The sequence below is a fragment of the Sinocyclocheilus grahami genome, unplaced genomic scaffold (assembly GCF_001515645.1).
Source record: "Sinocyclocheilus grahami isolate Dianchi unplaced genomic scaffold, SAMN03320097.WGS_v1.1 scaffold130.1, whole genome shotgun sequence".
NCBI lineage: Eukaryota > Metazoa > Chordata > Actinopteri > Cypriniformes > Cyprinidae > Sinocyclocheilus > Sinocyclocheilus grahami.
This window is the reverse complement of record NW_015505309.1, coordinates 1,132,782-1,148,577: the sequence shown is the minus strand read 5'-3', so window position 1 is coordinate 1,148,577 and position 15,796 is coordinate 1,132,782. Positions and strand designations below refer to the sequence as shown.

General features: G+C 35.2%; 3 protein-coding genes across 4 annotated transcripts in view; 1 reads left to right on the top strand and 2 right to left on the bottom strand.

The window, feature by feature from the left end:
• Positions 1-2,611, bottom strand: part of LOC107590602 (pentraxin-4-like) — a 4,757-nt gene extending 2,146 nt beyond the window's left edge. The window contains 4 exon segments of the mRNA XM_016279462.1: positions 4-286; positions 895-1,648; positions 1,725-1,902; positions 2,532-2,611. Of these exon segments, the coding sequence (XP_016134948.1) occupies positions 4-286; positions 895-1,648; positions 1,725-1,902; positions 2,532-2,611 (1,295 nt within the window).
• Positions 2,612-8,250: 5,639 nt separating this feature from the next.
• On the top strand, positions 8,251-9,619 carry LOC107590583 (lipopolysaccharide-induced tumor necrosis factor-alpha factor homolog). 2 transcript variants are annotated; one of them, XM_016279429.1, is made up of 3 exons: positions 8,251-8,542; positions 8,843-9,011; positions 9,094-9,619. In XM_016279429.1, exons 1-3 carry the CDS (start codon positions 8,515-8,517, stop codon positions 9,206-9,208), a joined length of 312 nt encoding a protein of 103 aa, XP_016134915.1. In that variant the 5' UTR covers positions 8,251-8,514; the 3' UTR covers positions 9,209-9,619. The 2 variants fall into 2 exon arrangements, with proteins under 2 accessions (XP_016134915.1, XP_016134914.1); XM_016279428.1 differs by lacking the exon at positions 8,251-8,542 and having other exon boundaries at positions 8,600-9,011.
• Positions 9,620-9,908: 289 nt separating this feature from the next.
• usp7 (ubiquitin specific peptidase 7 (herpes virus-associated)) overlaps positions 9,909-15,796 on the bottom strand; it is a 25,668-nt gene continuing 19,780 nt past the window's right edge. The window contains exons 21-28 of the mRNA XM_016279461.1: positions 15,656-15,796; positions 15,497-15,564; positions 15,303-15,411; positions 15,117-15,194; positions 14,784-14,981; positions 13,410-13,481; positions 11,912-12,002; positions 9,909-11,820 (exon numbers count right to left, since the gene is read on the bottom strand). Of these exons, the coding sequence (XP_016134947.1) occupies positions 11,714-11,820; positions 11,912-12,002; positions 13,410-13,481; positions 14,784-14,981; positions 15,117-15,194; positions 15,303-15,411; positions 15,497-15,564; positions 15,656-15,796 (864 nt within the window). The 3' untranslated portion in view covers positions 9,909-11,713. The remainder of the gene's footprint in view (positions 11,821-11,911; positions 12,003-13,409; positions 13,482-14,783; positions 14,982-15,116; positions 15,195-15,302; positions 15,412-15,496; positions 15,565-15,655) is intronic.

Below are 15,796 nucleotides of genomic sequence, written 5' to 3'. Positions count from 1 at the left end.
TGCCAGTGGCCATCCAGGATATTTTGTAAAGATAATTCACGATACACTGGATCTCCAATCACAAAATCCATAACGCCCAGTATGCCAGAATTCCGGCCATAGAGAACAAGCATATTGTCATTGTTCTCTGTGGCGTAAGAAAGAATTGTTCCAAAATACTTGGCATCTACTTTTAGCCAAGTGCAGATAGAGAGTTCATGTATCCCTGTTCGGAAACTCCTCTGGAAGGTGACATAATTTTCAGCGGAAGCAGATGGGAACAGAAGCATCAAACCCACATTGCAAACTTTGAGGATGAGAGACAAAATAATTAGACACTTTACATTTTGGCATAAAGTAAAAAAGAAAATATTCTGTCTACCTTTGTCATCGTACTTGTTTCAGATCTGACCGTTATAGGCAAAAGTATCAAAATTGTCAAATGAAAACGTGTCACAGACCATATATTTCAGGGTAGCGCCATATTGAATTTTTAATAGGAATGGAAACAAGCCTGTGAGGGATAGAAGTGCAGTGTGTTCAATCGATTGCATTGTTATTTAACAATATACTGATTGTCCAGCTGACAAAACGTCTTTCTAAAAAATGGTAGACAAAGTTTTAAAAAATTATTTTGAAAGCTGTGACAAATTACATGACTTTTGTGTACAGTGCCTACCATTGTAAAGCAGCCTTGTTTTCATCCACATTAAATTCAATATGGCGTCTAATCTGATTAAGGTCTATATGCTTGCCTGTTTGGATTCTTGGAGATTCTGAGTAAATAGTTTTTGAATGACTGAAAATTACATTTGGTAAACAGTGACATTAAGGTTTTCAGTCTAAACTGTGGATACAAATGCATTTCGATTTCATTTTCAGACACAAAACCACTAGAGTTCTCTAAATACTTACTTCTGGCTTCTTCCTTTGGGGTTTGAATATGTGGGATTTTGTGTCGAAGTGGAAGCAGAAAAGGTTTCTCTTCAGCCTGAACTGTTGGTTGTACGGTGCTCTGCCAGAGCTGCTATTGTCTGTCTCTTATTTTGCTTGTCTGTGGTTGTTCGGTGGGCCCAGAACGCAATCGATCTCTCATTCTGTATTCTTCAGACTTCGGTTTAGGCTGGACATGCCTCAGGACCACACCTTGTTGCTTCTTGATAGAATTGAGAGGATCTAATCCTCCTTCCTTGGAAGTTGGAATGATCTTGAACAACCCTTGCATCTGACTCTCCAACTTCATTATCTGGGTCTGATGCCTTTTGAGAGAGGCCTGAAGGTCCCGCATTCCATGTTGAACCTGATTCTTAAAGGATTCCAAAGAGCCAATGTGACTTTGCAGTTTCTGGGTCTTGTGGGACAAGTTGGACAACCCTGTTCTCTGCTTTTGGATTTGTCTAAGGTTGAGATGGTTGTTTTCCCTCAGAGCTCTCGTCATGTTTGCTAGGCTCGACTCAAGCCTCTTGGTCTTTTTCTGTAGACTCTTAGTCCAGGATTTGAGGGAATTCAGGCTGTGATCTGTCGTTTCCTTGAATGCACGGAGCTCTCTGGACATCCTCTCAAACTGCCGACTCAAAACTTGGAATCGCGAGTCTATGTTATTTGAAATGTTGCAGTTTTCAGCAATGCTCTTAAGATGGGTGAAGGTCATCTGTTGAAATCTTTTGAACTAGGATTGGAGGAATCGTGTTACAGATACATGCAATATGATATTTTTAAAGACAGTATGTTTATACATAACAAACCTGCTGATCCAGCCTCCTCAGTCTTTGGTTTAAGGGTTTATATGTCTCAGTCGGTGCTCCTCTCCGTGTCCAGGTCACAGGCATTAGCAGGAAGATTATGACCAGGAAAAAAACACTTCTGCTGGCCTTTCTGGTCATGGTCGCTTCACGTCCTTTACAGGCGTTTAAATAACTTGATCTAATATTTTTGAAAAATTCCAACCTAAAAGAGTTTGTGTAGGTGTACACCTCCTATCCTTGGATGCTCTGAATAAGATTTCCTTTTTATTTGCTACAGTGGCCAATAGGGAAATTAAAACATGACTAAATGGATTTCACAGACCCCAAACAGAAATCTCCAAGCAAACACACACATACGCAAAAACATGGATGGACAGGCGATCATAAATATTTGTAAAATAGTTTTTAAAAATATGATTTGGACTCTCAACTTGTCATATCTCAATTTTCAATCATTACATTTTATGCTGTACACAATAAATCTGTCTGTATAGCTATAATATATAATCTGTGAGTACAAAATGTGAAAAAACAGCACAGACAACATTATCTATAACAATACAACATAAAAACATCCATATTTCAAAGGCATAAATATGATGAAATTTTACATGGCTGACAAATTTAAATGATGAAAGCAAGCACATCTGAAACCTGAAGTTTGAGCCAAATGTTCAGCTCTCCCTACAGTCAAGAGGGTGTAAAGTTGCTGAGCAACTGGCAAATTGCACTCAGATGTGCAATCATCATGGATCATTTTTCAGAATTTGATGATGCGTTCTTTGTGCGGCCAACGCCCACAACAACCTGAGAGAATTACTCATCCGAACTGGATTCTGAGCTGTGATTTCTTTGGCACTAAATTTGAAGCGGATCATGGTGGTCATCATTTCACATATTACCATTAAAGTCATTTCAGTGCAGATAAATTACAAATTTAGTTAATAAATAAAGTAAATCAAATAAATGATTGAATAATGGCTAAAGAAAAATTTGTTCAGGATGAAACACATGTAATGCAATGTGGAAGGCCTGATACTCATGTAACATACACAACCAAAATATCTTGAAACAAAAAGCTCACTGGCTGTATAACACACATTGGCAAGAACTGTTGTCTCTTTAAAGTGTGGTTTAAAGTGAACATGTCTACTCTTTGTTGATGGTATTTGAAAGTGGTTGATCTGTTGTTGTGTTTTTGTTAAAGATGGGAACAGAAAACATAGGGGCGTAACTGAGGCAAAGTTGATATGAGAACAATGCATGCATCTGTCTGTCCCCGAGTAAAAATAGTGTGTCATAAACTGATATGATGAAGTTAGGTTAAGCTAGCTAATTTCAAGATATTTCTGTGGTTTTGCTCACAAGCAGTTTTGGTTTGCACTGTAAAATACTGTCAGTATTTTACTGTATTTAGAATTTTACTATAAAACCACGGCATATCTTTCTCTCACTGTGTGTGTGTGTATAACACTTTTTCACACAGGGCCATGTAGTTTTGGATTTTGTTTTCCCTTAATAATAAAAACGTTCATTTAAAAACTGCATGTTGTATTCACTTGTGTTATCTTTTACTAATATTTAAATTAGTTTGATGATCTGAAATATTAAAGTGTGACAAACGTGCAAAAAAATAAGAAATCAGGAAGGGGGCCAACACTTTTTCACACCACTGTATATATATAATGTATTTTTTATTTTAAAATATTTTTTATTTATTTAAAAAAGCAGACTGTTGCACTGTAAGTATATGAGAATATAGTATAATAACTGAATCTACAAAATAAATCTAAAATCTAAAATAATTATCTTTGGTACAATTAACTTTTCATTCTTAATCCTTAAATCAAATTGATTTTAAGACATTCTTATATTCCCTGCATTATCTCTGCATCCTTTTTGAACAAATTCCATTACAACTGTACACACTTAGACCCCAAAAGATCTACCACCATGCTTTCCAGGCATCAGTGTCCTCCTCACCACACTATAAGAAAAACATCTGCAGAAAATTGGAAAAGGTACTGGTAATTTTCCAAATTTACAGACACTTCCTTTAACCCTAAAACACAACACAATGCAATGCATAATTCAAAATACGGGGAAAACACTGGGCCCTATTTTTTACAGACTTTTCTTAGAGTGCAGGTCTTCTTGGTGGACCTCTCTTGTTGGAATGTAATTTGTAAATACCCTGGCTCTCATTCCATGCTTTATGGAAACTGCACAGACTGATCTCTTCTTCTTCTTGGCTTTCTATTAGAACTGTTTTTTAGTTTTACAACCACACTCTGCAGGACCACATCTTGATGCATGATGACTTTCTCAAGCACTTCAAAAGATCTCCTGTGACTCTGTTCAGTAAGGAAGTGACCGACAGATGCCAACTTTTTGTGTTTCCACTGTATTTACTTGACTTTATCCACTCTAGTTTATTAATATATCTTTATAAAGCACTGAACACCTTGAAAATCCAGTTTGGAGGGCTATTGCATGCTGTCTTGTCTTGCTTCTGCAAAATATAGCAATCAGCCGAGTGAGGAAGTCTCTTTTATTACATAGATTTTTGCTTTCATAAACCTACATCAACAGCAATAGAGACACAAATGTTCAATAATAAGTCAAATTTTTATGAACAATAATAAGAATTCACTGTCCGCAAAGTGATATAGTTCATTATTCTGACTAGAGGTTGCTTATAGTTGCTAAGCAATAAAGCAACTTGCTGTAATATTAAAAATTTAATAGAAAATTTACCTGTATATTCACACTTGTGCTTTTATACATCATACATTTTATACATTTATGCTTCAGAAATTATTCTGATATAGTGATTTAGTGCTCAATATACATTTCTTATTATTATAAATATTGAAAACAGTCGCGCTGCTTAATATTTTTATGTAAACAATGCTACTTCTTTTCAGGATTCTTTGATAAATATAAAGTTTAAAAGAACATAATGTGTTTGAAATTATAACATTATGAATGTCTTTACTGTTGCTTTTGATCAATGTATTGCATTATTGCTGCATAAAAATGTGAATTTCTTTAAAATAAATCTTGGTAGTGTATATATTGCAGATCTTTAAAACAAGTTTAGTTACATGATGACATGCAGATAACCATAGGTCACACTCTTCCAATGCACATCCATAGGAAATGGGCAGAAGTCTAAATATTACAGGCCCGAGAAACCAGACATCTCCCTATAATTATTTTTCAGTACATCATCAGCAGAAAGTTTGCAAGCTTTTCATTAAATGTGGAACAGAAAATGTTTGGTGACAGCAGGTGGAATGCTGCCGGACGAGCTAAACCACAGTCAAAGGAGTGTCACACAAAGAGACGCAGCTGAGAAGCCGAGCCCACTCTCATGATATCAGCAGCATGCACTCTTTCCCTCCCTTGCCACACCTGGACAGCGCATGAAGTCAAAACCTCCCCAGCAGCTCATGTACCCCTCACTCATTCATCTTACCTAGTTCTTTGCCATTAGCCCTTGTGGGGAAGTGTATCACTAACAAAATCTGTGTGCAAGTAAGTTTATTTGCTGATGTGATGATGGCATGCAACCTGTTACAAAGATTCGACCTCAGATTAGACCGACATTTTAAACTTTAAAAAAGGTAGAGTCTGAAAAATGTGAAACATCCTTGCTAGCTAACAATATCTAGTTAGTTTCAAGAAAGGACTTTTCACATTTTTCAGACCACCGTAACATGATGTTTAACATGATCTGTTTGTGGTCTGAGGCCCTTTTAACACCTCTCATAATTCACAATGAAGACATATGTTGATGATTTTCACATGTTTTATAATCACGCGACAAAAATTCCCATTGACAGTGATCACACATCTTCTATTAAAAATATGGGCAACGATAAGCTTCAAATTGTTAACATTAATTAATGCAATTAACAAACTAGCATTTAATAATCTATGGTAATTTATAAATATACCATTGGTCATTGTTCATTTGTGCTTGTTTATAATACAACTAATGCTAATTCATACAACTTGTATTAGTGTATGTATAAGAAAACATCACCTAGATTAATAGACTCTGTAAAGATATGTTGAATCTTATTGTAAGATTATAAGATTATGTTCTCAAGAGACACCAGATTTAAATCTTCACAGGGGGCCACAATGACACTAACATTACTGTATCAACATTCAAATATACTAGGGGAATATGTACTATGCGATACAATAGAATTAAAATCAAAAGTTTCACTAACAGCTGTCAAATGGCTTTTACACATCTAATATCCATCCATCCTTCATTCTTTCCATCCATTCACCCACAAAACTGCCTGTATAGGATAAGGGGGATGTTGGAGCCCATCCTAGCACCTTGGTTAATTTAGAATTTTGAAGTTTTGAAGCTATTATTAATTGAATACATAAGTCAAGGCTCTGGAATGCCAAAGACAGTAAAAATCAATCTGAACAAAATACTAGAGTAAATGAGTCACACAACTTCAGTTTAGTTCTGATTAGGCTCCCATGTTTTCTGGCCAACTTCACATTATAGCAGAAAAGTCTTTAAGGTGGAAATGCCAGGTGTGAAAAGTGGAAGAAAAAACACCTGCTACCACAATACACTGATTTGCTGATTTTTCATTCATTTTCGGTCGAGAAGTAGTATGTTTATATTCACATAAGCCGCCATTGACTGCTATCAGCAAAACTGGTTATTCAGAGACGTTTTCAGTGACAAATGTGGAAAGAATATAGCCTTCTTCCTGTTTCTGTCATAACAGCATTCATAAAAGGTGACAGAATATGTTAATGTATTAGTAGGTGTGGTGGAGTAGTCGAGAGACTATGAAAAGCTTGTAAAAGCCATAGAAACTGGTTTCAGTCTAACCATCAGCGACAGCCTCAACAAGACAGGTAAGAAAGCTCGCTGTGCACTGAACTTTGCTAACTGGACTGTCTGGAGTTTTGGAGCGCTTTTGGACAGTTTGGACAGTTTAAACAGTTTGGCACTGCTGTTTATATTACTTTTATGGTTTTTATTTTGAATTGTTTGTTGAATTTAATTAGAACTCTGAACGGCAAATGTTCAGCAACTGCTGATTAAGGTTATTTATTATGATTTAAAGGTTGATTTGTTTCAAATCAGAAGACCATATAAGTTTAAAAAAAATAATGTTCATACATGTTATGCATTGTTCAGTAACTGTCCTTGTTCACAAACAGATTATGGTATTGTTGTAATATATAATAAGAAAGCAATTTATCAAAGGGTAAATTAAATATAATTTACATTTATTCATCCAAAGCGACTTAGAAATGATGATTACAATTAATGAGTCATAGGCTACACTAACTAAAGGCCTATTGTATGATTACTATCATTATATTGCTTTTATGCAACATTTAAATCAAACTAAAATGTGCAGGGTTTATGGAAGCCTGTTTCTGTCATGGAATAAAATAATACTAATACAAAGAATAAAAACCATATATTTACATCAAATCTGACTTTCGTTCTTAGAATTGCAAGTTTATAACACAATTCAGACTTTATTTCCCACGCTGATAAAAATTATTTTGTGGTGAAGTAAATACTACATAAAAACAAATGTAATTTCTACATTAAATCATTTAGTTCAGGCAAGAATTAAAAAAATTAAGTAAATTCCATATTACTACTCAATTTAAGCTTGTAGAAATTAAAGTTTGAGATTATAAGCATATTTTACTTGGAATTGTTTGTTATGTTTACAAGGATTCTTTAAGTAAATATCAAAGTTATGATCCCGTCATGCACTGGGGCATGAGTAATTAAAAAGGTTAACATTTTCACTGTGTTCGAGTTGCATTTATACTGTTTTATGGTTGATTTTGTCGTTAGGTTTAGTAACTTACTGTTTTGTGATATCTGGAGTTAATTGTCTACTCAAAATGACCCATTTATACTCAAACACTATCCGCTGATTGTTTCCGTCGTTGTGTATGGTGTACCAGTATTGAGGTCTCTGTGTTCATTTGGGCAATAATTATATTGAGTGGACATATTATCTTCAAAGGATAACAAGCTGCATACTTGCTTACTTATATGTTTGCAAGTGTACCACATGCTTCAATAGCATGGTTGTTTTCTAGTGCTACATTGTTTGAGAACATTTTATAAACTGTTACTGAGGGAAATGTACTGGAGTGTAGCATATTTAACAAAATAATTAAGTAGAAATGACTCATCAAACTCTAACTGGCCATGTTAAATGTACTTATTTCCTTTGCCAAGTTTACCTAACGTAGTTAAGTAGATTTTACTTAATTCAAAACTTAAATTTTACTTAAAATTTATGTGTGCAAAAATTTGCAAAATAAAAATTAAGTAAATCTACACTCTAAAAAAAATGCTGGGTTGTTTCAACCCAACTTTGGGTCAAATATGGACTAACCCAACCGTTGGGTTAAATTTTTACATGAAATGTTTAACCCAAACGTTCGGTTAGTCCATATTTGACCCAAAGTTGGGTTGAAACAACCCAGCATTTTTTAGAGTGTACTTATTGTTTTTTTTAAGTGCACAGTTCTGAGTTTATCTTGTACGTTTATGTCTCGCAATCACCCCCCAGATTTCTGTGTTTACATCTCATAATTCTAACTTTTTTTCTCTGAATTCTGAGTTTGCATCTCGCAATTTTGACTCCCCCCCCCCTCAGAATTCTTGGTTTAAATCGCTTTAAAGGGGCGCCTAATCTTGCGAAAGGAATTGGATCTGTCTGAGACAACTGACAATTTTGAGAAAAAAAGTAAGATTTGCGAGATGTCAATTTGGAATTGTGAGAAACTAAGTCAGAATTATGAGATAAAAAGTCGTATTTACCTTTACATTCTTCATTCCGTGCCGGTGGAACAAACAAATGTACAAATTAGGCTACTTGTGAAACTTTTGTGACAATCAAGGCTTCCTGTCTACAACGACCCTCTAGTGTTGTACTAAATATAAGATAGATAGTACAACACTAGAGGGTCGTTGTAGACAGGAAGTCTTGATTGTCATTGTAGATTGTAGATAACACATTATTGGATGAAAACTTGTATAATGGTAAACAAAAATCAGAGACAAAAAAAAACACGTTCTTCTCCTGTAGTTCAGTCAACGGAAGCCAAAAACAAATTCGTCAGCTACGAATCATATGAGCTGGGTCGCAATCCAGGAATGGCCACCTGCACAACCTGCCAACAGCAGGTCTTAACCAATGTCACCTACAAAGTGGGAGTTTACGCCTGGTTGATGTGCTTACTCTTCATCCTGTGCGGGTGAGAGTCCATTTGAATTTGCAGCTACAAATATTAAATCTTGTGCGCATGATCAAAGCCAAACTGTCTTCCTCTTTTCCAGGTTAATTTTGTGCTGTTGTCTGATTCCGTTCTTCATGAAGTTTTTCAAAGACGTCTATCACACATGCCCGAAATGCAATAAGATCCTGCACATTGAAAGGAAGCGATGCTGCTAACCTTTATCCTACCCCTTCCCCAATTTTAACACCATTCATGGATTTGTATGGCACCTTAAACTACTGGAGGACACTTTCGGGCCAACACAGATGTCATCTAGTACAAACTTGCTTGTATAAACTAATGCTTTGCAATCTTTGTAACTCAGAACCTTTTGATGTTCATCTGGCTTAGTCTTTATTATTACACTCTCAAATGAATATGAATATACTCATTCTGATTGTATATCTATAAAGGACTCAGGGTTAAGGCTTCAGAGGGTTGAGGAGTTTGTGGAACCAAAAATTTGATTTTTACATCACAATGTAAATATCAGTAATTTTGGCATCAACTGGTTTCACCAGGACCTTTAACATCCATGGAAACTTTCCAGTTGGACAAAAGGTTCTTTATAGTGGAAAAATGTTCTTTAGATTATTCAAATGAGAAAATGAAAGTGTTAAAATGAAAGATTTTTTGGGGAACCAAAATCGGCTCTTCCACCGCATCGCCGTACACCTATTTGGAAATTTTATTTTTAAAAACAGTGTAGAAAAGCCAGGACATACGAGGTGTCTTCATTTGAAAGTATGATTTCTAGAACTTAAAAAGTCATGTAAATGAATATTTAAAATAAAATAAAAAATACATTTTTGTAGTTATGTCAAGATCTAATATTTTATTGGGTACAACCTGCATGTAAAAAAATATATATTTTTAAAATCCTCTAGTATATACTACAAAAAACTGGGAAAAAGTCATGGGGTCGTTGAATATTGCTGTGGGCACTGGGAGGCTTTGGAGTCAAAAAGGTTGAGAACACTTATTTTAGAACCAACAAGATCTCTTAATTAAAATAATGGAAATCATACTTTCAAAACTCATTTTTTGAATTACCATACTGCCAAAGCTGACTAGCATTCTTTTTTACTTCTGTAAGTAGTCTGAATTTTTAGAATAATGTCAAATATGTCATATGTGCATCTAAATGGAACTGTCATAACAATAAAACTGAAACGTGTATGTGCAATATCTTAATGAGAACTCTGCATGTTGTTTATACACACTGAAATCTTCATATTACATGACACAAGCACAGCATTACAATCTGTACAGTGTTTGGTCACAATTCTTCAAGGGCCACGGTGGTAGCTTTTATAGAAAATTTTATTCAACATACATTTTCCAGCAAAAAGGCAATATACAGGAAGAGTTGTCGTACACTGCTGCTACACAGAGGAATTAGACTGAAGAGAAAAAGAAATCAAAAAGATAGATGTGATCTGCAGGTCTTCTTTGTACTGCACTTAAACGAGACAAACTGTTGCAATTAGTTAAGGGAAAAAAATAATGACCAAATAAAACTGCCAGGATCCAAAATAAAACTACACAATGAATATGAACATCTGAACTGATCTGTACCCAACAAATCGGTGTTTTTAATTTTACATGTTCATTCTTTAAATATACAATTTTAATTGTTTTTACAAAGCCAACTATGCACTAGGGAGCATTCCTTCTGTGCTTAAAGAAAAAAAACAAACAATGGTATTGGTTCATTAATGCTGGTTTCTCTAAGTCCCAAACCAGTCTTCTATACGTCTGTAGCCTCGTGCCAACAAACAGTACAATGAATCTGGAGCCGTCAGCAAAGCGACCCCTCCCTTACCATCAGAATAATCCCACAGCCAGTGACAGGAGCTAACAAACGGGGAAAACAAAACTTTACGGGGAGAGAAAAAAAAAGGGATAAAAAACAAAAAACAAAGGGATATGCAACTCGAACTCCAACCAAAGATTACATTTAACAGCGCTGAGAAACGTAAAACCTTGGATATTAAGTGCCAACGTGCAAGATGAAGAACAGACAATTTATTTCATTTTTATTTATTTTAAAACGGATGCTGTGGCTCTTTACTTTATTATACAGGATTTCCAGAGAAGACAAACTGAATTTCTCCAACCAAACTAAGTGAGAAAGAAGAATGGTGTAAACATGAAAATTGACTAGTTGCACTAAGGGACCAGAAAATAGACAACCATGTCAGGGCAACTAGCAAAAGCCTCAGCCATTTGCGGTGAATTTTTTTTGTTGAAGGATGGAGGAATCCTTTCAATCTTCTGCAAATGACAAAACCCCTCTTTCCATCGCCTCCGCCTCACAATGCAGCAGCTTTCTTGCCGTAACAATTTTTTTATATTTTTTTTTAAAATGAACTTAAAAAGAAAAAACAAAAACAAAAGCAACAACAAAAAAAAAAATCTAAATCAAAACAAAAGTCTAGGACATACTGTTCCCCCTTTCTTGTTAAAATCCAATTCATTCTTCCAGACAAATAGGCATTCAATAGTTAGAGAAGCCAAATCGAACAGCCTCAAAAAGGAAAACAGGAGCATCAGCAGTCACTCCATTCGCTGAAGACTTCATACATGGTGCCTGTGTACCCAGACAGCAGGTGTTAAAAGTGGTGCACACAAGAGGTTTGGTTAAAGTCTTTAGTATGGTCGGTTAGAGCGGGGGCTTGTCAGTTGTGAATCTTGATCGCTTTTTCCAGATACGTGTAGCGACCTCTCTTTGGAGCTTTGTTGAAATGGTCGAGCCCTAACCAAGGCCTCGGGTGCGACATGTTCCCTGAGAAAGGACAGAACATAGTAAAGTTGGCACAAACATAAACGCAGTGTCTACTGATCGAGATGTCATAGGTCAAAGGAGTGTAACATACCTGGCTGTGGCTCAAAGTCTTTCAGATTCACCTCGTAGTCTTCCTCATTGATGTACTGATGCCGGCCCATCATCACGATTGCAAACTTGAACTAAAAGAAAATGAAACAGGTTTAATCTGGTTTTCATGTCAACTGTATTTTTATTTTAGGAATGGTAATCTGGGTGGAACTAAATTTAAGTCTTAATCTGGACTACGGAACAATGTTAATTTAAAATATCGTCTGAATTAAAAACAAACAAAAAAAACACACACTGACCGCTCTAACTATTGACTAATGATTTTACACACACAGTATATAAAATCATTAGTACATATTCAGTTCTTTAGTATCCAGAAGGTATATTTAACACTGATGGATCTCCAAATGCCCCAAGAGAGGGGCTGGGCGATATGGCCAAAAAAATTATCACCATAATGTTTTTTCATATAAGTTGATATCGAAAATGATCACAATAAATGTCAAAATTGTATTTCTTTCAAGTTTAAAGGCAGCTTTTTGCTCCAATGTGAAAGCTGTAAAAAACAGACAGTTAGTTATGGTTTTAAACTATTCTTTATGGTCAGAACACGACAAACACTTCACATTTTTTAATTCTTTACACTTTTCCAGTCATTTTTCCTTAACCAAATAAATATCTTAATAGAAAAAAAAAAAATTCTAATTCGTTCTAATGAGTAATATTGTTTCAAATCAAGAAACAGGTTTGTGTTGCCTGATAATATTAATAAAAAAAAAAAATTTTGTCTCTTAGAAATACACATTTAATAGTAGCTTAAGTTAGGATGCAGATGTAGATTTATGTTCATTATCAAAATCAGTAACATGTCAAAATTGTAGCAACCTCATTTTTATATGGTGAAATTTTATTATTCTGACTGTTTGAGTTTTTTTTTTTTTTATTAACCTCTGGTCTTCCAGTACTGTACTATTTCCACAAAATCATTTGAGTCATAACAATATAAATTACAATATTTTCATAAAGTTATTTTATCATGCATGTATGGATATAAACAATTTCTGTAACATACAAGTTTCAGAAGTTTAAAATCATGCGAGCGCATCCTATGCAACTTAAAGGACATCCTACATAACTCAAAATCGTTTTTTTCAACCAATGTTAAGATCAATGTCTTAGATCCACCATCAAGCGACAATAGTATTTGATTATGCACTTGCCGAGCAGGAAATCATTAAGCCATGTCAAGTCTCGAGGATGTTACTTGTTTATTTTTGCTTTAAGTACAAGGTAGTATTATGATTGATGCTTTCCCACCATTGATTATAAGACAATGCCACATTGTGGAATCAAGATGAATTACATCGAGACATGAGAAAGTCAATAGTCACGCAGTAAAACATAAAACATAACATACCTTGGGACAATAGTGACCAAAGGTATGCATTTAAGGGTTAATGTGCAAAATATTTCCAGGTTGGAGAAAATTCACTGATACATTGTGATTACATCGGACACATTTGTAAAGCTTCTCTTACCTTCTCAAACTCCTTCTCCTGAATGTCAAGCATGCTCTGAATTCTCTTCATCACTTCTCTGAAGGGTTCCCCCTGCCACAATAAATGCATGCATTAAAAACGGACACGACACATACAAACCGAACAAATGACAAAAAAAAAGCAGAGGTGCCAGTTTAATATAAACACTGTTCTTTGAACCTTCTATTCAAAGAACATTCAACATTTGGTAATTAGAAATGTTTCTTGAGCACCAAATCAGAATATTAAACTGATTTCTGAAGGACATGCGACATGTGAAGACTTTTCCATCACAGAAAAAAAAAAAACATTAAAATACAAAACATTTAAAATTATTATTATTTCACACAATACAGTTTTACTGTAATTTTGACTAAAATACAGCCTTGGTGAGCATAAAACACTTTTCAAAAACATGTTTTACCAAAATCCAATTCACTTTTAAACTAGAAACATATTACTAGAAAATTCCAACACTAACCAGGATTTTAAATGATTTAAATATCACAAAATTAGTGGAACATGGAGTGAAAAACAAAACGAAAACAAAAAAACGTACGAAACCCTTAATTTCTAACAGCCTACAGAGAGGGCAAAAAAGACAAAAGTTAATATTAGCAGTGACCAGTGAAAGGGGTCAGAATAATGGTCAGTGACTCATATAATAATTTGTAGCAGCGTCAATGACTTATTAATGCATGATTGGCTGTTATATCAGAATCGACAGTCTGTTATCTTTTCTCATCCAACATGTCAAAAACAATACATAATATTAAAAGCATTATGTCACACAAAATGTCACACAAACCCCATGTTTGTGAGAACTTTTAGAAATGTCAGATTAACTATAAATGTAACTATCACAATGCCTCTGTCCTTATAGTAAAAAAAGAAAGAGGAAAAAAAAAAAGCAGAGGTGCCAGTTTAATATAAACACTGTTCTTTGAACCTTCTATTCAAAGAACATTCAACATTTGGTAATTAGAAATGTTTCTTGAGCACCAAATCAGAATATTAAACTGATTTCTGAAGGACATGCGACATGTGAAGACTTTTCCATCACAGAAAAAAAACAAAACATTTTAAATTATTATTATTTCACACAATACAGTTTTACTGTATTTTTGACTAAAATACAGCCTTGGTGAGCATAAAACACTTTTCAAAAACATGTTTTACCAAAATCCAATTCACTTTTAAACTAGAAACATATTACTAGAAAATTCCAACACTAACCAGGATTTTAAATGATTTAAATATCACAAAATTAATGGAACATGGAGTGAAAAACAAAACGAAAACACAAAAAAAAAACGTACGAAACCCTTAGAGGAGTTTCATGTCCAATTTTGACCGCACTCATGGAAAGTCCCTTAAAGACCTCTCAGAGCAGACACTGAATAACAATATAGACTTGGAATATAGAAATCCCTGATTAATGAAAAGTGCACTGAATTGAGAACAGACAGACCTTAGCTTCTCTGAGCCTTTGTCAGAGAGCTCCACTGCCTTTTTACATTCCTCCAGAAGGTCCCGAACACAGCCATGCTTGTCAGGGTATAGTGTGATCTCCTAACGTGAGGGAGAGAAAATATTCACACTGATAAGTGTGCAGAACATTGTGGAAACGTACATTATGCAAATGAGTAGGGCTGGCTGGCATGCTGGGATATTCGATGTAGAATCATTGCAGGATTTTTTTCTCACCTCCTCTCGAAACATACTGTTGAGCCAAATAGCTTTGAAACTCCTCCTGTTCTCAAAGTCTGTGATCTTCATCTTGAGCTGTGGGGAGGCAAAACCATGAATAAATCACATGCCCGGAACGTAACGGCTTAGATGATCTCATATTCCCTTAGAGGAGCGCCAAATGGAAGATAAGACCTCTCTCACCTGCTGGTAGTAGAGCTTCTTAGGCTGCCGGGGCTTGAAAAACTGCAGCAGGTCTCTGAGAGTGCCTTCATAGTTGTGCCTGAGTGGGTTACCAGGGCCGTCTCTGTACCTGAGAGGAAGAATAAAAAGAGTACGTTTATGGATGAAAACATAGGGGAAAGAAGTCACACCAAACTGAAAATTAAAAGACGTACCCCTGTGACTTGAAGAACTGCAGGAGCATGGGGTCAGTATTTAACCTCTGCGCAACAGTCTTTGCCACCTGAAAATAAATGAATTATGATGAGATGATTTTTCATGTTTCCGGTTTCTGGCAGTAGATCATCATTCTGATCTACTTTGAAAAAACTAACCTGGAAGTAGTTCATTCGGTTTGACAGTGTCACAACAAAGCCTGGGTCATTGTGAATGGTCTTGTCACAGAAGATGACATCCACACGGTGGTACAGGTCTCTGAAGTAGTCTTTTGCAGTAGGCAGCTCACTGGTTTCATT

Bases quoted from the DNA above. Each gene is read 5' to 3' on its own strand.
- LOC107590583 (XM_016279428.1), top strand. From the start codon at position 8,779: ATGAAAACTTGTATAATGGTAAACAAAAATCAGAGACAAAAAAAAACA. The intron at 9,012-9,093 runs GTGAGAGTCCAT...CCTCTTTTCCAG, and splicing joins TTACTCTTCATCCTGTGCGG to GTTAATTTTGTGCTGTTGTC.